This window comes from Anguilla rostrata, chromosome 16, assembly GCF_018555375.3.
Source record: "Anguilla rostrata isolate EN2019 chromosome 16, ASM1855537v3, whole genome shotgun sequence".
Classification (NCBI taxonomy): Eukaryota; Metazoa; Chordata; class Actinopteri; order Anguilliformes; family Anguillidae; genus Anguilla; species Anguilla rostrata.
This window is the reverse complement of record NC_057948.1, coordinates 20,046,063-20,067,418: the sequence shown is the minus strand read 5'-3', so window position 1 is coordinate 20,067,418 and position 21,356 is coordinate 20,046,063. Positions and strand designations below refer to the sequence as shown.

The following is a 21,356-nucleotide window of genomic DNA, read 5'->3' as shown; positions in this document are numbered from 1 at the left end:
GTGTGTTTGGTGTGTACAGTAGGCGCGCAGCGCAGATGTCCTGTCTGCTGTCTGAAAGTGTGTGTTTGGTGTGTACAGTAGGCGCGCAGCGCAGATGTCCTGTCTGCTGTCTGAAAGTGTGTGTTTGGCGTGTACAGTAGGCGCGCAGCGCGGCGTTTGTGATTATCTCACCTCAGTAGACTTTGTCTCCTCTCTGCAGATGTCCTGCGGGTTCAAGCACTCGGCCGTGGTGACCGCGGACGGCAAGCTCTTCTCCTTCGGAAACGGGGACTACGGGCGGCTGGGCCTGGGGAACACGTCCAACAAGAAGCTCCCGGAGCGGGTGACGGCGCTGGAGGGGTACCAGGTCGGACAGGTGAGCACCATCCTCATCCGCTCCGGGGCAACAAAGGCTAAACGAGCAAGAGTATGGTGCTCTGATCTTCCTCCCGTGTGGGAGTTAATCTGCTGCGACATTTCCGTGGTGACGTAGTTAGCCGCAGTGGAGGGCGGAGCCGCAGCCTGATGGACTGTTGTGATTGGCCCCTCAGGTGGCCTGCGGTCTGAACCACACGCTCGCCGTGTCGGCTGACGGCATGATGGTGTGGGCGTTCGGCGACGGCGACTACGGGAAGCTGGGGCTGGGAAATTCCACAGCGAAGTCGTCTCCCCAGGTAGGGCGCGCGGTGTGACTCACGCCCGCGCGGTTAACCCTTAACGGGCCCCGCTGTTTCTGTCCGTCTGAGGAAGCGGCCGCTCTCGCTCAGCCCTACAACGCGTGTCCCTTTTTTTCCCGCCGATGGCAGAAAGTGGACGTGCTCTGCGGAATCGGAGTCAAGAAGGTGTGCTGTGGGACGCAGTTCTCCGTGGCCCTCACCAAGGACGGGAATGTGTACACGTTTGGGCAAGGTACAGCCCCTGAGACTCGGACAGAGCTGCGCCAGGCCGCGCTGATCGAGCGTCTGTCCGTCCGGCAGTGTGCTGTGTGCGCTGCCTCCTTGTGCGTCCGCCTCCGTTCGTTCCTCTTAAAGGACACCGATATTGGCTTTCCCGTCAATCTCTGTGATCTTCAAGGGCTCGGCTGCTGCAGACGTGACCTTTGATTTCCAATCATCAGCGTCTCTGCGGGGCTGAAATCATTATGCAGCCGTCTGCAGGAGGCTTGCTCATATGCTTTCCTGTTAGAGATCCTGACTAGAACCCTGTATTAAAGAAGGAAAGTGTCAGCTTTGAAGGATCTATATTTATCACTCACATACCTGAGCCTAATTTAGTCAAACCTTTCGGCAAAACCGTTTTTTAAATGCCGCCGCCCGTTTGTGCGAGTTGCTGACCCTCAGGGTTGTCTTTCAGACCGTCTGATTGGCCTGCCGGAGGGGCGGGCCCGGAACCACAACCGCCCCCAGCAGGTGCCCGCCCTGTCGGGCATCTTCATCGAGGACATCGCGGTGGGGGCAGAGCACACGCTGGCGCTGTCCTCCACCGGGGACGTCTACACCTGGGGCAGCAACTCGGAGGGCCAGGTGAGTTACGCGCCCCAGCGCCCCCCCCCCCCGGCTCTTTAAAAGACCCAGCCGACATCCTGCGTCTGCCATGGGTTAATGTTCAGAGCCAGAGCGCCCGTTAGCCAGCGCGCCCGCTCCATATTGAAATGTATTTTGAGCCTCCACTGCGTAGGCAGGCCTCGTGAGTGGAGAAGCAGGGTCCATGAAGACAGGGGAGGTGTGCGGAGAGATGGAAGGGTCTTAATGGCCTGGCTTCTCATCACCGAGAAACAGGTTATTTTTGTGCATTAAAAAAAGAGAGAGAGAGAGAGAAAGAGAGGGGGGGGGAGGGAGACAGCGGGGAACTCCACAGGTTTCTCAGTTAATGGCAGAGCCAGGACATGTGTAAGGAATGAGATCATTATCTCTGTGTGGTGAGAGTGAATTATACATACGCCATGCTGAAGTCCTAATGAGCTCCTCTGGCCCAGTGGCTGTAATGCTCAAAGTCTGTTAGCGCCTCGCTCGGATGGAAGAGACAGCGGCCGTGGGGTGTATTTTTCCCAAATTTTCAGGCCGACGTTTTTGACTGATAATGGCGGCCCTACTCAGTCTTTGGGTATGAACTCAAAAGCATCACCCGTGATGTAATTACATCTTCAGATATTGACACCTGAAGGTACAGCAGGTGTAGAGCTTGAGTGCACTTCCTGTGAAAATGAGGAGCTCTCCTTTTTTCCACAGGTGTTTGCAGCAGACAAGGAAATAAAGAAAAGACATAACTGGCTGTCACATAACTCGGCAGCTGACAATGTGACTTCAGTGTCAACACTTTAAAGTGTGTTTCTAATAAGCCGCATCCAATAAACCAATAATAAACTCTGGATGGGTCCAGCTGACCCTGCCAATGTGAAATGGGATTTCCGGGGTTCTGATCTAAAGCACTGCATTCACAGTTGTGGATTGTGGGAGGGCTCAATACAGATTCCTGACTGTAGGGCTGATCCTGGTCTGTAGAGCTGATCCTGGCCTGTGGTGCTGATTCTGTGCTGTGAGGCTGATCCCGGGTTGTGGGGCTGATCCCAGGCTCTAGGGCTAATTCCGGGCTGTGGGGCTGATCCCAGGCTGTGGGGCTGTTCTCGTGCTGTGAGGCTGATCCCAGGCTGTGGGGCTGTTCTCGTGCTGTGAGGCTGATCCCAGGCTGTGGGGCTGTTCTCGTGCTGTGAGGCTGATCCAGCTGGCTGTCTGCTGTAGGCTGATCCCAGGCTGTGGGGCTGTTCTCGTGCTGTGAGGCTGATCCCAGGCTGTGGGGCTGTTCTCGTGCTGTGAGGCTGATCCTGTCCTGTGTTTCTCTGCAGCTGGGATTGGGCCACACCAACCACGTGAGGGAGCCCACGCTGGTGACCACGCTGCAGGGGAAGAACATCCACCAGATCTCCGCCGGCCGCTGCCACAGCGCGGCGTGGACCGCCCCCTCCGTCCCGCCCAGAGCTCCCGGTAACCCGCCCCTACACCCTCAAACCACGCCCATCCACCACCGATGCACTGACTACAAGTGTTGAAATAAAGTTTTTAGACTCATAACAACGTGAGTCTGCAGCACCCAGCGTGAAGGCAGTGAATCGGGCCGGCGTCATTGCGTCTGTGTTATCGTGCTTGGTGTTTCTGTGCTGAGAGCCATGCCTCCACGCCCACGCTGCAGCAGCAGCAGCCATGGCGCCTGCAGCCTTGTGACTGGGGCTAATCTGGGCCGGCAGTCCTGCCTGGGCGGGAAATCTTTAACCAAGCTTCTGAGTCAGCTGTGCGCGTGAACATTCCGACGGAACTTAATGGCGGTGTGCTGCTGCTAACCTCCGAGGCCTGGCCCTCTCCATCTGGCCCTCTCATTTTCTCCCAGCTTAACTGCTGCCTAAATCCTTACCTCATCACCTGCTCTGTGTGCATGAGTAATGAGTGCTACCTGTTAGCAGTTACTGGGACGAGAGGAGCTCTGTGTGTGTGTGTGTGTGAAAGCGGGAGGAGAGATGTGTGTGTGTTGTGTGTGTGAGAGAGATGGGTGTGTGTGTGTGTGTGCGCGTGCGTGTGTGTGTGTGTGTGAGAGAGAGATGGGTGTGTGCGCGTGTGTGTGTGTGTGTGGTGTGTGTTGTGGTTGTGTGTGTGTCGTGCGTGCGTGCGTGGTGCGTGCGTGCTGCGTGCGTGGTGCGGCGTGCGGCGTGCGTGGTGCGTGGGTCTGCGTGCGCGTGCGTGCGTGCGTGCGTGCGTGCTGCTGCGTGCGTGTGTGCGTGCGTGTGAGAGCCAGGCGCAGTGACAGGACGGTGCCTCTCCTCCTCAGGCTCCTCGGTGCCCCTGCAGTTGGGGCTGCCCGTGGCCGTGCCCCCCCAGTACAGCTCTCTGAAGGAGGTCAGCATGGAGGCCATCCGCGCCAGACTCCGCCTCCTTTACCACTTCTCTGACCTCATGTACTCCTCCTGGAGACTGCTCAACCTGAGCCCCAACAACCAGGTAAGAGAACACTGACACACGCACGCAGACACACACACACACCCCTCTCTCTCTCACACACACACACACACACACACACACCTCTCTCTCACACACACACACACACCTCTCTCTCACACACACACACACACCCCTCTCTCTCTCACACACACACACACACCCCTCTCTCTCTCACACACACACACACACACCCACCTCTCTCTCACACACATGCACACACCTCTTTCTCTCTCTCACACACACACACACACACTCACTCATCACATGCACACACCTCTTCTCTCTCTCACACACACACACACCACCCCTCTCCTCTAACACACCACACACACCACACACACACCCCTCTCTCTCACAGACACACACACACACCACACGGAGCAGGAGCTGTCTTTGGCTCTGGGAACCGTTGCCCTTGCCAAAAGAGTGCTGCTGTAGAAGCTGTAGAGGCAGGGTGGAGCTGGATCAGAGGAGTCAGATTTAATCACATTATATTTGAGTCTTTGTTCCATTTTCTCTAAACGATGACTGATTTCTCCAAATGATCGCTGAAGCTGATTTGGTGTTTACTCGAGTACTCTTTGAATTTTCTTTTCTGCCTAAAGCCCAGTTTTTCACCTCGTTGCAGAGCTGCACCTCGCACTACAACGCGGGCACCTGGGGCATCGTCCAGGGCCAGCTGAGGCCCCTGCTGGCCCCGCGCGTCTACACGCTGCCCATGGTGCGCTCCATTGGCAAGACCATGGTGCAGGGCAAGAACTACGGCCCCCAGATCACCGTCAAGAGGATCTCCACCCGGTCAGTGCGCTTCCCTTCGGGGGTGTAGGGTGTCACGCCGACCACATGCTCTGACCCGCCCACGCGCGCTCTTTCCCCTCTCCTGCAGGGGGCGCAAGTGCAAGCCCATCCTGGTGCAGATCGCGCGGCAGGTGGTGAAGCTCAACGCCTCGGACCTGCGGCTGCCGTCCCGCGCCTGGAAGGTGAAGCTGGTGGGCGAGGGGGCGGACGACGCCGGCGGCGTGTTCGACGACACCATCACCGAGATGTGCCAGGTAGCCGCCGCCGCGGAAAGCGCCAGATACACGCCCGGCGGGACGGCCGCAGCAGTGTGAGAGAAACGCTGCTGTGATTAGCGCGCGCTTTGTTTCACAAACACAAACCGCCATTTTCTCCACTGGCGGATTCCGTCTGCCTTCAGTAAAGCAGAGCAGATTGTGTGAAATATGCGGGCAGCGAGCAGAAGCAGAACCAGGGTGTCTGTGTGGAGCAGCGTGTTCACAGGCAGGGTAATGGCGGCTCTGGCGGCCGGCTGGCCCGTCTCCCCCGGCCCGGCGCGGCTGTGACCGGGGCTTCCACGCGCTCTGCGCTGTCGTCTCTGTCTCACAGGGGTTTTTTCTGTTGTGTTGTGAAGGAGCTGGAGACGGGCGTTGCAGACCTGCTCATCCCCTCCCCCAACGCCACGGCTGAGGTGGGGTACAACAGAGACAGGTGAGCCCTCTGCCTGCCATCGGCAAGGCCTCCCAGGCCCCTGCAACAAGCCCCGCCCCCTGCTCCCGGCCCCGCCCCCAGCTTCAGCCTATCAGTGTCCAGGGATAATTACAGCCGTCCTCTCAGACCAGCCGGAGGTTTAAGAAAACGCACGTGTGCAGCGGGAATGAGGGCCACCGCCTGGTCTGCGTCAGCGCTGTGATAAATCGGCCTCTGCTCAGCACCCTGGTGTATCATTATTGTCTCAGTGAAATGATAGCCTGGGCGGGCTAGCTCGGTTTGTAGCCAGTGTAGAGGTGGGGAGGCGGGGGGAGTGGAGCTTTCAGTTTTGAGGTCAGCTATATCTGTGTGCGTTATTCATCTCACCGTATGCAGCGGTAATTAACCACCAGCGATGACCTAGCCTACATGTGCAGACCTGTAAATCGGGGTGTACAGTTTTTGTTGGGTTGCCGTATTCATCTAGGTGTCAAACGTCCTACACGGGGGCAGGTGCTGTTGTGTCCAGGTATGTCTAGTTCTGTTGGGGTGCATTTGGTAGCGTTTGGTGGTGTTTGGTCATGTTTGGTTGTGCCTTGTTTTTGTTTGGTCGCGTTTGGTGTAATCAGTCCTCCCAGCCACTGAGTGGTGCTCTTCTGCCCTCCCCAGGTTCCTGTTCAACCCCTCGGCCTGCCTGGACGAGCACCTCCTGCAGTTCAAGTTCCTGGGCATCCTGATGGGCGTGGCCATCCGCACCAAGAAGCCGCTGGACCTGCACCTGGCGCCGCTGGTGTGGAAACAGCTGTGCTGCATCCCGCTGGTCCTGGAGGACCTGGAGGAGGTGGACCTGCTGTACGTCCAGACCCTCAACAGCATTCTTCACATTGAAGACAGCGGCATCACCGAGGAAAATTTCCATGAGGTAAGGGAGCGAGGCCACTCGCCCACTGCACCTCACCCCTCACCCCCTGCCCCTCGCCCCTCGCCCCGCACCCGCCGGCATCCCCCCCCCCCCCCCACCCCTCGCCCCTACTGAGTGTTTTCACACAACGGCGGCCTTATCCGCGCTCGCCAACGGAACAGAGGTCGCGACCACTTTCTACGAATGGTGAGCTGCTCCCGGCACCCGGGGCTGGCGCTTCCTGCCGAGGTTTGGCAGCGTTCCCGCCGCCCCCGTGCCACCCTCGCCAGGGCCCAGGCGGGAAGGGGCCCTGTGCCACCTGGCGCCTGCACAGAGCCTGAGGAAGCGGGGCGAGCTCCTCTGTGCTGTTTGGGGCACGGCTGCGTTTTTAAGACTTTTGGCAAACCTCCACCCGCGCTGCACCTGTCCCCTCCGGTCTGGCCACCAGCTCACCACACACTGGGGCTGTCAGTCCCCACCCAGCTGCCTTTCAGCTACCCCTGTCCATTTTAATAGAGTGTGCTCAGCTGTCTGTCTGTCTGTGCCCAGTCTCTCTCCACACCTCCCCTCAGCCCCGCCCCCCAGGGCCTGTCACTAATGTCAATCAAAGCCTGGTCAAATAAAATTGCACCATTGTCCAGTTCCATACGGCGGGGTCAAAGCTTGGTTCCTGTGGCTCTCAGTAAATGTGGGGCGGGGCGCGTGCGGGGCGGGGGCTCGTTTGGGGCTCGTAGAGCCCGGGGGTGAGGGGAGCGAACGCTGAGCCGTGCCCCGCCCTCTGTGCCTTGCAGATGATCCCCATCGACTCGTTCGTCGGGCAGAGTGCGGACGGGAAGATGGTGCCCATAATCCCGGGAGGGAACAGCATTCCGCTCACCTTCTCCAACCGGAAGGAGTACGTGGACCGCGCCATCGAGTACAGGCTGCACGAGATACACCGCCAAGTAAGGACACGCCCCTCCTCTAGGGCCGACACCATGGCAACCCACAACGCGCTGTTCTGCACTGTTCCTAATGGGGGAAATCCAGTTTGTAAAGCTGTGAAGAGTGTGTGTGGAAAGTATGGGGAAGGGTGTGTTTGTGTTTGTGTGCGTGCGCGTGTTGACATCGGCGTATATCGGTCATCTGTCACGTTACTGGGAGGATGTTTTTATTGAAGCTCTATCTGTGTTAGTGTGTGTGTATGTGTGTGAGCGAGTGCACAGTAATTTGCGTATGTAAGAGACTGGTTTGGCCACAGCAGTTGGAGTGTGTGAGTTGGTTCTGTGGGTTGTTGTGTGGAGTGTGTGTGGTGTGTGTGGAGTGAGGGCAGGTAATTTGCTATGTAAGAGACTGTTGGCACGCAGTTGTGCTGTGAGTGTAGTGAGTGTTGTGTGTGTGTGTGTGGAGGAAGTGAGTAATTTGCGTTGTAAGAGAGTTTGCCACAGCAGAGTGGGAAGGGAGTAGGTGTTGGCGTGTGTGTGTAGAGAGAGTGTGCAGTAATTTGCGTAGGTAGAACTGGTTGGCCACAGCAGTGTTTATGTGTTGTGGTGTGTGTGTGTGTGAGTGTGTGTGAGTTGTGGAGGAGTGGCAGTAATTTGCGTATGTAAGAGACTGGTTTGGCCACAGCAGTGAGTGTGGTGTAGTTGTGAGTGTGTGAGTGTGGATGTGTTTGTTGTGTGTGTGTGTTGTGTGTGTGTGTGTATGTGTGTGAGCGAGTGCACAGTAATTTGCGTATGTAAGAGACTGGTTTGGCCACAGCAGTGTGTGAGTGTGTGAGTGTGTGAGTGTGTGTGTGTGTGTGAGAGTGAGTGTGCAGTAATTTGCGTATGTAAGAGACTGGTTTGGCCACAGCAGTGTGAGTGTGAGTGTGTGTGTGTGTGTGTGTGTGTGAGAGTGAGTGTGCAGTAATTTGCGTATGTAAGAGACTGGTTTGGCCACAGCAGTGTGAGTGTGTGTGTGTGTGTGTGTGTGTGAGAGTGAGTGCGCAGTAATTTGCGTATGTAAGAGACTGGTTTGGCCACAGCAGTGTGTGCGCGCTTGCGTGCCTGTGTGAGAGCACACGTACGCATGTCTGCACGTGTCGGCGCACGTGTGAGGCGTGGGCGGGGCCTGTGCGCTGAGCCCCTCCCTGGTGCCTCTGCAGGTGGCGGCGGTGCGCGAGGGCATGTCGTGGATCGTGCCGGTGCCCCTGCTCTCCCTGCTGACGGCGGGCCAGCTGGAGCAGATGGTGTGCGGCATGCCCGAGATCTCGGTGGACGTGCTGAAGAAGGTGGTGCGCTACCGCGAGGTGGACGAGCAGCACCAGCTGGTGCAGTGGTTCTGGCAGACGCTGGAGGAGTTCTCCAACGAGGAGCGCGTCCTCTTCATGCGCTTCGTCTCGGGCCGGTCCCGCCTGCCCGCCAACTCCGCCGACATCTCCCAGAGGTTCCAGATCATGAAGGTGGACCGGGTGAGACTCTAGCCCTCCTGCCCGCCTCCACCCCCCCCCCCCCCCTCTCGGAATTAGCGATCGGTCACATTTGTCATGTGCAGCACGTGTGCTGAAGTGTGGTAGTGTAATAGATTTGCCATCAGACGTCACAGAGTCAAAACCTGTAATCAGCAATGTCAACATACCCTTGAGTTAAGAACCTGAGGTGCTTAAATTTCTATTTATATAAGTGGATATTATCTAAAAACAAAAGACACATACGTCACTCTAGATAAGGGCATCTGCTAAGCAGATAGATAAATGTTCTGAACGCTTTCCCAAAGGGAGCACGTGTCAGAGGTGAAAACAGGAAGGAGGCTCATCTGCAGCAGCTGGTGAGCCTCCTCACAGTGGGGTCAGTCAGGTTCTCAGCCTGCGAACGAGGAAGCAGCATCCGACATGCGCCACGTCCTTTATTCAGCTTTCTCAGAAACACGCAGCGAATAGCACTCGCTGTTCCCTCTTCAGACTCAGCCGTCATTTCTCAACAGACAGGTTCCTGTTTTGAAAAATGCAGCAATTTTGTTTCTGTAACGCCCCCCCCCCCTTTTGTACCACCCGCAGCCCTACGACAGCCTGCCAACCTCCCAGACCTGCTTCTTCCAGCTGCGCCTGCCCCCGTACTCCAACCAGCCAATCATGGCCGAGCGGCTGCGTTACGCCATCAACAACTGCCGATCCATCGACATGGACAACTACATGCTCTCCCGCAACGTGGACAACGCAGAGGGCTCCGACACGGACTATTAAAGAAACATTCGAAAGACACGTGATCAAACCCCACCCCCTCAACCGTGCCCCCCCTCCCCACTTCCCTGTTCTCCCCCAGTAGACTCACTCCCACAGACTCCCACGAAAGGTGTGTCACTTCACAAATAGGAACTCTAGGGCATAAAACGCATTTATGAAACTGGCCACTTTTTAAGTATTCAGTGTACTTGCGAACATAATCAATTCAGTGTTTTTATTTTCACCTTGTGGTTTATTAGCAGTTAAAAAACAATCGACACAAGCAGTGAATTGAGTATTTTTTTGTTTTTTCTTTGCTCCATCCTATTTTCAGGGTTTTTCTTTTTTAAGTTTGCATGGAGGAATGTTTAATTTGTTGGGAAATGTGTATAGGTTAACCAGCCCAATGGAAAAAAAAGAAAAGAAAAAAACAAAATTGTACATTGTGTATAATTCTTCATTAGGAAAAAGTTTTACATAAATATTCATATTTATTTTGTTTTAATTTTGAATTGTCTATGCCGAGTTTCCTAAAGCAGAAAAAAAACAATAAATGCTTAAATACTGAATTCTTGTGGCTTCTCACTGTACACATCTGCTGAATTTCAGCAGCCAAAGCGACGGTATCGAGAACAATCCAGCAATAACAAGTAAAATGACTCATTTATGCCAAACAAATATAACCACATTTATTTAGAAAGTATAAAATATCACACTGTAAAGGCCACTTTTGTAGGGTAAATTAACAACCTGGAACATGGTTCAGAATATTTACATAAAAGTAATACACTTCTCCCCCCCTTCAGCTGGGTGCCAGTTAGACATTGTCCAGCTTGTGTTGACAGAAACTTGGGTTAACTTGACCGCAGAATCCGAGTTGGCAAGGATTTAATCATTTACCAGATACAGGAAATGGCGGGAGTCCAGAGATTTCCTGGGTTCTGCAGTTCCTTCTGGGGTTCGCATATTCAGCACAATGCGCATCCGTTCAGCCAGCCGAAGGGCGTGGCCTGACGTCAAGTGACAGGCACTGCTTTTGCCTTCGCAACCGAGACGCTTTCCCAAACGTCTGAGCTGGAGTTCACATTCTCCACGGTGGCCCCCGCCTCAGAGGCCCGACTTCAGCGGCCCCCCGTCTCCACAGGCCCGGCCCGGCCCCCCTGTTCAAACGAGCGGGACGACTCGCGCGGGAGACGCGTCGCGCCTCCCCCTCCCCCTCCCCCTCTCCTTCTGCCTTCATCCGTTTACAGTATACTCCAACCTGAACAAAACTGTGTCAACCTGAGGTAGAGGCATTGTATCGAAACTTAACGAGAAGTTAATGAAGTAACAGTCACCAGATGTTGCTCGACTCTGAGCTAAGCTAAATGCACACACGCACGCACGCACGCGCACACGTTTCTCACATGAACGCTCCATTCATACGTATGCCACTTCTGTATGGATATACTGCTGACAAGGCCGTGTCCTAAGTGTTCCCAACACCCCTCCTTCCCTTTCCTTTAACTGAAGTAATGCTGTGAATGCTGACACGTGTCCGTCTTCTGCAGAAGGAGGTCTGACGAGGCGTCTTCACAGCTCCAGCAGGGGCCGTGCTGAAAGAAGGCCGTTCGGGGGCTCTGCTCCCACACTCGCTCGCGCACAGCGCCATCAAGTCCCAAAGTTACGTGCAACCATCAGAGGTCATCTGAGGGGAATGAATGCAGATTTCAGGTTTGGGACAGGCGTGTGCTTACTTTTACCACGAACAAGCCCCTCCAGTACAAGGAGACCTCCGTCCTGCCATAAAAATCACATTACGGGAACTGCGACTCATTTGAAGGCTGGAATGGGTTTTCCCCCTAAGGGACTGACTCCAGACCAGCGGCGGGCAGTCCAATGCTGTCTCTCCTCCTGCAGGTGGCCCCGTTCCACTGTTCTGGGATCAGCCGGGTGGATTCCGCGCTAAGACCAGCTGCTCTCCTTCAAGGTGGCCGGCGCGCTTTTGCGGGTGATGATGCTCTCGGTGGACTTGAGCAGCCTCTCCAGGCAGGGGGCCACGATCTTGCCGGGGGGCCGGTGCTGGGGGCCGGGCGGCGGGTCGGTGCTGGAGGAGACGGAGCTGTCCTGCGTGACGTCCTGGGCGCCCGCCGCCTCCGCCCGCCACCGCCGCAGCCTCCCCAGCGCCCGCTGCGCCGACGGGGAGCAGATGGGCGACGTGTGCAGCCACTTCAGGTGGGTGGCCGAGTAGCCGCCCGGGGGCACGGGCTCGCCCGCCCCGAAGGCCTCGTTGGAGACGCCGAGCTCCGCGGGGCTTTCCGCTGTGATGGCGGGGCAAGGCTGTAAAGAGAGGGAGACCGAGGGTCAGTCTTTCCCCCTCGTCATGCGTTCGAGGGCTTTACGCATTAGCAAAGGTGTAGAGGCCATCTGAAGTGACAGGAGTGCCAGATCATTAGACATGCCCATGACGAAAAGGGGATTCAGACCCATGAATAATGCATTCAGTAGCACTTCACAGCATCACCACTTATTCACTCATTTACATGTGATGATCCTCAGAACTATTTAAAACTGAAATGTTGAACATAATAGAAACTATTCATCTTCAGCATGCCATTACTCCTTTATTTTCAGCTGAAATGATACAACCATAAAGATCCTCCTGTGTCAAATTGTGCATTTCCATTTGACTTGCTAATAAATTCAAGTGTTACTTCGGCAATGACACTAATCTTGTTTTTCTGAGGTGTCACATTTGGAAAAAAAATTAAAAATCCAGGCCAGGATCTATTTAGGTTGCTCCTTAGTTAGCGATACTCCTGTAGTTATGTAAATGGAGCAGGTATGTCCTCCAGGTCCCCTCTCACGTCTGGCACCCTTCACCTTTCTTTTGGGACACTTCCCAGAATGCCCTGCTCTCTCAAGCACAGTTTGTGCTGAACATGAGACTCCTGTAACACCTCACAACTGTAAAAATAGGTTTTAATCCGCTGTCCCCTCCCCCTCCCCCTCCTGCTGGCCTACTGATGAAAGAATAATGGGCATTCCTGTCTGCCCCTCACAGGCTGCCAGTAGGCCCCTTACACATGTTCCTGTCAGCTCCTCACAGGCTGCCAGTAGGCCCCTTACACATGTTCCTGTCTGCCCCTCACAGGCTGCCAGTAGGCCCCTTACACATGTTCCTGTCTGCCCCTCACAGGCTGCCAGTAGGCCCCTTACACATGTTCCTGTCTGCCCCTCACAGGCTGCCAGTAGGCCCCTTACACATGTTCCTGTCTGCCCCTCACAGGCTGCCAGTAGGCCCCTTACACATGTTCCTGTCAGCCGTCTCGCAGCCCATCCGCCATGTTTTTATAACATTACCTTCAGCCTCTTGGAAGGAGTGGTTTCGTCCGTCTGCTCGCTGCCAAGTCGCTCTTTGGGTTTCACGTTAGGGAACCAGCTCCTCAGCATTTCCTCCACTTTCAGAATGATGTTGATGTAGCGCTCGCTGGACGGGGAGGAGAGAGAAATGAGACTGAGCGTGTGCACAGGATGTTACCGCGAGTCCCGGCTCCCTGCTTTTCTTGCCAAATCAATTCAAAACGCAAAATCATCAAATGTGGAATTAGTCTGAAACAAGAAACTTTAGAACAGAAGAACATGCAAATTAAGATGTTTACAGTCGAGACCTGGAACGGCTCACTGAGTGAGATCACATTTGCTTTATACAGATATGGATATTAGTTAGTCAGCCATGACTGTAAAATGTTATCAAAGCAACAGGGAGCAAAGCTCATGCACATGTCTGTTTCTCCCTCACGCTTATCTCTGCATGTAAATGGCAGACGACGCCTCTGTTGACCGCTGCAATTATACCGGCACATTTTCACCAGGAGCAATTCCTCCTCTGGTTTACACGCATGATACCGCCCACACGTGGCCTGGCCAGCGATCGCTCCGGTCCCTTCTAAAAATAGGCCTGCGGGACGGGGGCGTTTGACGGCCCTCACTCGACGCAGCCTGTGCCAGCTGATCTCCGATGCCGGCTGATTATAATTTTATTTTAATGCCAGTCGGCCCGAGACGGGCGGTTAGTGATTATTAGTCTGCCGGTCTTGATGAGGTGGCGGCGTGCCGGTTTCTGCTGTAGTTCATCTGTGGCATTAACCGCTCGAGAATTTGCTTCTTTCCCGAGCCTTCGTGCAGCGGTGGGCTGCTGTCTGGCCTTTCTGGGGATGGGGGGAGCTGCATAAGTCTGGCGCCCTCTATGGGAGGGGGGTTTGGACGTCATCCTGCTTCGTGGTCCCCCCACACCCTATCAGGAACAGCCACTGCAATTACCACCGTACAGACAAGCTAGCTATTCTACAGACCACAGTGCTGACCACACCGGCTGCTCTGCACACTACTGTGATGACAGCAGTCTGGCTGTTCTGTAGACTGCAATAGACCAGCCACTTCACTGAACGAAGTACTGTCAATACTGGCTGCTCTATAAACCACGGTACTGACAGCACAATGACTGGCTGGTACTGGAAATCATTATCCAATGCAGAGCGATGCAACTTTGAAATGCCAAGGACATTTACCATATTTGGATAGCAAGGCACAGCTCTGACTCTATAGACATACAGTGCAATCTGCTCAGACACACTGGCATTTGGTTCCAAAAAGGAGCACTTTGTGCCGAAAATGGTCCGTCCTCCCCAATGGGTGATGTCATCGGCCATTACTCTGTCTGGGCTGGAGAGAGCCAATCGATCTGAGGTGTGCTTTCTCCCCAGATCGAGACTGGATGCATTTTTAAACAGTCTGAGCGGGAGCGGTCCTCCCGTGCGTTAGCTTAGCGTCCGCGGCGCTTCCGGAAGGCTCCCCGCGGGGCTCCCGCTGAGGCTGGGACACGGGCCCAGACGCGCACCCCGCCCCACGCTTATGCACTCGGGGGCCGCCGGGCCCCACCAGCCAAAATGGAGGCGGGGAGGGCGCGATGAGAGAGACGTGATAGAATGAGTGAGAGAGAGAGGGGGAATGTGAAAGAGAACAGGGGAGCAGACAAAGAGATTAATATAGCCAGAAAATGGTGACGCAAGAGAGCTTCGCAAAATGCCGCAGAGAGGAGAGGGGAGAAAGAAAGAGGAGGATACGGAAAGAAAAACAGCGGGTGATGAAAGAGCATGCTTCACTGAGTGCCAGGAAAGTGGAGCAGGACACTGTTGTCTCTCTACCACCTGGAGATGAGGAAGAGTGGAGAGGATACTTACCCCATGCAAGGGTTCCGCAGAACACCCATTATTCTCTGAATCCTGTCCATAGCAACGCTCTCCTGGAAACTGCTCAGACCTGGAGCAGAAGAGAGGGTTGCACCATGAGAAAATTGCCACAGCAGGGAAGAGAAAAAAGTGCCTGTAATTCATCATAGCGGCACCACATCCTTTTCATAGCCTGATTCCCACTGAGGCTGATTCTCAGAGGGCGGAGAGATGATCAGTGACCTTTACTTCGATGGCCACCGCAGACAGAGCGCCCTCTGCAGGCCCTCCCAGCACCTGCAGTCAGCCCACGCGGAACTTAATCTTATCTAATGGGTGACCCACTGTGCCTCTCCGCTCCCTGATCTCACTTCACATCAGGTTGGCTTCGCCACGATCAATCACAGGGCACCAGATTTGGAAAGCCCCAGCCAGAAGTAATTTCAGTGATTCTTTTACAAGGACAGATACTGTTCTTAAATCAAAATGAACAAAGCTTGATGTTTCAAATCTCTGGGCTTGCCTGGTTGCAAAAAATTTGAATATCCTCCATCCCTTCAGCCAAACCCTTTGGACTCAGCTGAGACTTGTTTGTCTTGTAAGTGCGGCAAAGTTTGTCACTTTGATACCTGAAGCATTTTTCCTCATGACACAGTTTACTTACACTATGCGCCCCCCCCCCTCCCCCCCAATTTAACACCAGCTGTGTCCCAGTGAGAAGTAACAAAAGGAAACGTTTGCAGTTATTTGATAGCAGTGCATCAAACAGTGTTCATCACTGACATCTGCTCTGGAGTCTCCGCTCTTGTCTCTCGTGCAGTGACTGCTTTGCCCTCCGTCCCAGGGTTACCCTAAATTCCCCCGCGCAGACAGATCTCACCGCGCGAGCGGGGCGGGGCTCGGGCCGGTGTACCGCCCACGCGGCGGGACGGAGGAGCGCTCGGGTTACGCGGCTCACTTACGCTCTCTGTAGCGTCCGGACCGCAGGCCGCTCAGGATGGAGGACAGGTGCGGGACGTAGCACTGCAGCTCCGAGCACTGAAAGACACACCATGACCGTTCAACCGCCCGCTCCCGCCAGATCTGATAAAGACTCCACATCGAAAGACCATCAGCTGCATCGCGTTACGCGGAGAAGAGCTCAAGCTTCTCTGAGGTGTCACAGATAGCTGCCACTGCGCAATGAAGAGTCACGGAGGGATACGTAATCCCACGCATTCAGGCACACGTTTTTATGTAGCTTAATACTTGTTTGTGTGCCGTTGACACCTAAACCGCTAACGTTAGCTTGCCAGCTAGCCTTAGCCTGGGGGGCTGTATCCCTGCGGATCTACAGGGCACTGTTTTTTTTCACCTTAAAATCAGCAGCTGATGCAGACCCAGGAAATCAAGTGATGTGAGTCAATGGCTCAAGTGACGATGAGAACCAGCAGAAGCTATCGCTCTACTGGACCCTGCTCTTAGCCTATCATAAAAAGCTATGTAACTGTTGAACTGAAGTTAAGGTCTTGTCCAAAACTATTAACTTTTCTTTCACGATTTCCTGCAATAGAGGGTCATGTACAGTACCCAGAATGGGGGTAGGGTCACATTGAGAAAGCGCCTTACCTTGCGAGCAAACAGTTCATCGTTGGACGTCCTTACGGGATGTGGCCAAGGCCAGCAGACCTGGGCCTCTGTGCTGCGGGGCCTCTTTGGGGCCCGCCGGGGCCCCTCGCCCGGCAAGCCATCCGGGACGTACAGCGCTGATCGCCACAAGGGCCCGCACTGCGCCTCCTGTCCCAGGAGCAGGAGGCCACAGCCGGTACCCCCACAGGGCTCTGCACTCCTGGAGGAGGTTCCACAGGCCCCCCCATCCCGGCAGCTGGCCCCCTCTTTCGTACTGCTACAGTCACTCTCCGCGGCCTGAGGGCCGGGTTGGGCCACGCGGGACTCCGCCCCTGACGACACGGGTAATGGCAGCATCTTAGTCGCGCTGGCTCCGCCCTTGCAGACCAACTCGGACGTGCTTTCACAGTCTTCATCGTCGCTGGCCAGCCAGTCAATGGAGTCAGAATCTGACGCAGACATCTTCAGGCACAGGACCTATCCACCAGCAATCATCACTGACCTGCCAGGACAAACGGAGCAGTTATCCCTACGTATGCTTCACAAACCCTGCTTAGTGTTCAGGCCAACATTAACACTTTTACAGGTTTGCTTAAAACTGCAACGCAAGTCCAGTCGGCAAGACAAATAGCCAGTGCAACAATATGTCTCATTATTCTTTGTAACTCATGAGCTATCAAGTTATAAACAGGACAGTATTGCAAAGTTACGCAACAAATCGCCATAGTAATGCTGTTGCTTCTGAACTGTTGCCAAACCTATCTTGTTGGTTCTGTTCCAATGCAAACAATAAAGTGAACATCGAGAACTTGCCACCATTTGCAAGAACCTGAATTCACCCAACCCTTCCAATCACAATAACTGAGCTTTGGCAGCTGGTGTGTTGTGATATAGTATGGTGCAGAGAGACCAGATTCTGTAGTCAGGGGGTTGCAGGTTCAAATGAACAGGACACAGCTCTTCTACTCCTTGTGACCGGTACTTAATCTGACTTGTAAAATGGTTATGCGAAGAAATGGTACATCTACAAATAAATGGCTATGCAGGTCACCCTGAACATGTTCTCTGCAATGCATATTTGGACAGTAACACAACAGATTTTTAATTATTTTGGCTCTGTACTCCAGCACATTGGATTTGAAATGACACAATGAATATGAGGTTAAAGTGCAGACTTCGATTTGAGGCCATCATCGATATCGGACAAACCGTGTTGGAATTATAGCTCTTTTTATTCATGGTTCTTTGATTTTAGAGGAGCAAACGTAATTGGATGTTAACAATCAAAAATAAATCCTTTTCAACTGTCGAACAGATCAGAAATATTCTCCAGGATGTAGGCATATATGTGTCAAAGACCACCATAAAGGGAAGACTACACCAGCAAAACCTCAGAGGGTTCACTGCAAAATGCAAACCATAAGTAATCCTCAATAAGAGAACGGCCAGGTTGGAGGTATGGCTTGGGCATGTATGGCTGCCATTGGAACTGACTCAGTTGTTTTTATTCATGATGTGACTGCTGATTGTAGCAGCAGGATGAAGTGTACTGAAACATCTTATCTGCTCAGATCCAACCAAATGCCTCAAAACTCATTGGACGATGCTTTACCTCACAGCAGGACAATGACTCCACATACCGCTAAAGCAACCAAGGAGTTTTTCAGGGACAAAAAGTGGAATGTTGTTGACTTGCCAAGTCAATCATCTGACCTGAATCCAACTGAACATGCGTTTCACTTGCTGAAGACAAAACTGAAGCCCCCAAAACAAATAGGAACTGCTGCAGTACACACACACACACACATTCAAAATGACCTAGAAGCTTCTGAATGAAAGACTGGACCAGATGTAAGTGAAGCATGCTGTATATTATTGTGATGTAGGCAGGATGCATATTAAAGTCCGCAAGAAACAATCTCTGTCCAGTGGTTGAGAAATGAATGACTTGATGCCTGCCTGCTGTTTCAGTAGTATCCCTCTGTCTTTACGTCCCAGGAGCTGCCTGAGCCCCCTATGACACTACACAGCCAGGAGGAGGACCAGCCTTGCCTTCACTTAATCATGTTCGTTTAAAAGGGACTTCAATGGCAAAGCAACGACGGCAGACCAAAATAAAGAGCAATTACCAAAGGGGCTTATTTCTTGTCATCATAACTTGTCAAAACATAAACTGCCACCGCACGATTTAGGCAGGGGCAAGCAATCCGATCATAAAAAGAAATTGAGCTGGATCAGAGACGGAGAGAAACATTTTACAGAGGAATAATTACTCAGGACCACACACAGGTGTTAAGATCGCTGCCAACTGAACCTGGCCATCTGCAAACCTGTCACAACTCTCCTTTTTATGCCCCTTAAAACTGAACATTATAGCTTTGTGTTGAATACTCCCTGTTGCAATGTTTTCCCCAAAAAAAGGAAGAACATCCAATGGTACTAATGAAGCCTGACGTGTTTCTTTGTTAATGACAGCATTCTGCTTATGGTGTGTGCTCGCAAGTTCTTTGTCTTCGGTCTCCACCAGCAGCTGTTGTTATAGAGAAAAGGTGAGAGGACCTGTTTCACTGTTTTTCTTCTTCTTATTATTATTATTATTATTACTATTATATGACAACTTACAAGTAGCATAATTTAGAAACATAAGATCTAAATATACGATTTACTATATATAAACACGTATCAATACAAACACAGACAGCTCAGATCGACCACTAAGGTGGTTCTGTTACTCTTGCGTAAATGTATGGTTTTGTGAATGAATTTCACTCGTGATGTGAATGGAACAATTACATTAAATTCGGAGGGCTAAACGATGTCTTTTATAAGTTATAATGCTACATTTTTTCGTAAACAACAGACATCTCTTGAATGACAGACCAGCTGTGCCTGCTGTATGTGGGTAGCTGAATATCTGTGAAAAAATGCAAATTGCATTACAAAACGAAAGGACATTGTCTGAAAAACTATCATAGCTTAGGCTGAATACAACCTTTAATGCTTGAAATGCTTTACTAAACTGCATTTGCATTCTGATGAAAAATACTTGTTTTCCATGTATTAAACAAATAAATATTTTTCAATTGTCAAACCTGGGGTATGTTTTATAGAGCACCGTCGGCGTATATCAACATTGTCCTCTCTTTTATTTATGCATTAAGAGGTCTATTTTATCTTTTAAACTACGATATAAAAACATCTTATTTTCTGAAGACATTCTGAGAAAATAACGATGCATATAATTTTCCATTTTAGAATTATATGTACGCAAGCGTAAATTTACGAGGTTTTTCAGGATCTGGAAACCCACTTTAATGAAAATGACAGCGCACATAAAACCAAGTTTTTAACATTAATTCAAGCCCATGATAAAATGTTTCTAATTTACTGCAATGGTCTCCTTCATTACCCCAATACGCAGAGAACGGGGGAAACAATGTCTTGAAAAAAAACACTGCTAGATTGTACAGAGAAGCCGTTTTGTTCATCGACCGCATCTGATCCTGGCAAGCAGGTATTAATGTTACGTAATAGTGAAGCAAAACAAGGGTAAAGTGCTTTTCAACTATGATAAAAACCTAGGTTCGAATCAGAAGTTTAAGTGTGAGCCAATCATTAGTATGATCACGTCTATACACAGCCGCCTATAAGCTGCAGGCGACACATATGCGCTTTTCCTTATTTAAAAAGTTAAACATCCGTAAAGTGCAGCTGACGCACTTACAGTCCCCTTTATTGTGAAACTACATAAAAGCAAGGAAGGTTTAAACAAATTCAGTAAATCATATTTATTTAAAGTTAAATGCAATTGTAAAATTTAAAAATGTATATTCTGTTCGCTGTTTGGCGTTCAATAAAATATAAAAAGATAACGCTATTAAGAAGGAATTCCATCTTGAGCTGTAAGTACTTGTAAGGTCCAAAAACGATTCTCGAACATACTTTTTTTAACGTGCAAGGAAACTGAACAGAACCGGCAACGCATCTGCGATATCCACGGGCCCATTTGCAGGACAATGGGTCCAGCGCAATATTGGCAAAAATTTGGCATCAGAAGTGGCAGCGTGGTGTCAAATACAAACGGCGCTCAAGAAATATGGTGAGACTGGAAGCATACCGTTTTATTGTTTGATCTTAACCTTTAAATAGGGACGATAAAACAGTTTTCATTAGCCTGCATTATGAATTTAAGGTAATAAGGGTGGGGCCCTTTGAGGAGTGTATAAGCTTGTTTTGGTATAGGCTACCACAAAACCAACAACATGAAATATGTAGAAGCCTTACAAAGTAGTTAGGCTTCCATGTGGTTATTATTGTCACAATGTCTTGTAAAAAAAAAAAAACTCGTCAGTTACATATTTATTTCAAGACAGGCGCTTCAGAAACAGATCTAATAAAGATCTGTATACAGGCACTGAAAGACATTGCAATATATAAATAAGTTAGGGTAACCGCAAAATAGAAATTTAAAAACTGTACTGCAAAACAATGTCAGCTGGCTAAGTAGAGTAAATATGCTATATATGATATTAGCGATGTCATTTAAAAGGAATATTGGTCACACCTTTACTGGTTGCCTTCCAGGGAAGAGAGATGCTGTGTCTACGGAAACAACCCTTATTGACCATTCCACAGAATTCCATTCGGAGCCAAAAAAGCATTTCTCGATGTAAAGCATTACATAAGGTGAACTCTAGGTCCCTAAGAGTTTAAATAGGTTACACATGTCTACGCTATTTAGTCAGAGAAATGTACAATTTTTAGGAGTAATTGTATCATACCTTACCAGAAGGGAGTGAATCGCACTTTCCTTTGTTCGGAGGTAAACCCGGTACACTTGGGTAGAGAGATTGTGCTGTGCGATGCGGTGGTTTCAGTGACGAAGTCCCGCAATCGGGCACCCCGTGTAACTTCTCCTAAGGCAACGTGTCTAGGAAGGCGGGTGTAAACAGACTGGGGTTTCTGATTTGCGCTTTCAGACACATATCTGACAAATAGCATTTAAGATGGAGACCACCTTCAGC

The 21,356-nt window shown here is 51.7% G+C and overlaps 2 protein-coding genes across 7 annotated transcripts in view; one reads left to right on the top strand and one right to left on the bottom strand.

Annotated features, from left to right (window-relative positions):
• The window catches only part of herc1 (HECT and RLD domain containing E3 ubiquitin protein ligase family member 1), a 66,310-nt gene extending 56,227 nt beyond the window's left edge, over window positions 1–10,083 (top strand). For all 5 annotated transcript variants that reach the window (XM_064313165.1, XM_064313164.1, XM_064313163.1 and 2 more), the window contains exons 66-78: window positions 200–355; window positions 531–653; window positions 786–888; window positions 1,333–1,502; window positions 2,822–2,960; window positions 3,796–3,965; window positions 4,594–4,763; window positions 4,852–5,017; window positions 5,377–5,453; window positions 6,102–6,354; window positions 7,125–7,277; window positions 8,459–8,764; window positions 9,350–10,083. In XM_064313165.1, coding sequence (XP_064169235.1) covers window positions 200–355; window positions 531–653; window positions 786–888; window positions 1,333–1,502; window positions 2,822–2,960; window positions 3,796–3,965; window positions 4,594–4,763; window positions 4,852–5,017; window positions 5,377–5,453; window positions 6,102–6,354; window positions 7,125–7,277; window positions 8,459–8,764; window positions 9,350–9,535 — 2,172 coding nt within the window. In that variant the 3' untranslated portion in view covers window positions 9,536–10,083. The remainder of the gene's footprint in view (window positions 1–199; window positions 356–530; window positions 654–785; window positions 889–1,332; window positions 1,503–2,821; window positions 2,961–3,795; window positions 3,966–4,593; window positions 4,764–4,851; window positions 5,018–5,376; window positions 5,454–6,101; window positions 6,355–7,124; window positions 7,278–8,458; window positions 8,765–9,349) is intronic.
• A 94-nt stretch (window positions 10,084–10,177) lies between these two features.
• Window positions 10,178–21,269, bottom strand: LOC135242201 (circadian-associated transcriptional repressor). 2 transcript variants are annotated; one of them, XM_064313177.1, is made up of 6 exons: window positions 21,119–21,269; window positions 16,333–16,834; window positions 15,687–15,762; window positions 14,737–14,815; window positions 12,857–12,983; window positions 10,178–11,833 (listed from the first exon to the last, which is right to left on the bottom strand). In XM_064313177.1, exons 2-6 carry the CDS (start codon window positions 16,792–16,794, stop codon window positions 11,459–11,461), a joined length of 1,119 nt encoding a protein of 372 aa, XP_064169247.1. In that variant the 5' UTR covers window positions 16,795–16,834; window positions 21,119–21,269; the 3' UTR covers window positions 10,178–11,458. The 2 variants fall into 2 exon arrangements, with proteins under 2 accessions (XP_064169247.1, XP_064169248.1); XM_064313178.1 differs by having other exon boundaries at window positions 21,114–21,264.
• Between the last annotated feature and the right edge of the window lie 87 nt (window positions 21,270–21,356).

Excerpts from the sequence above, each read along its gene's own strand:
- LOC135242201 (XM_064313177.1), bottom strand. The coding sequence starts at position 16,794 with ATGTCTGCGTCAGATTCTGACTCCATTGACTGGCTGGCCAGCGACGAT. Across the intron at positions 15,763-16,332 it reads ATGAACTGTTTGCTCGCAAG|TGCTCGGAGCTGCAGTGCTA; the intron begins GTAAGGCGCTTT and ends TGTGTCTTTCAG. Across the intron at positions 12,984-14,736 it reads CTGCGGAACCCTTGCATGGG|CGAGCGCTACATCAACATCA; the intron begins GTAAGTATCCTC and ends CTCCCCGTCCAG.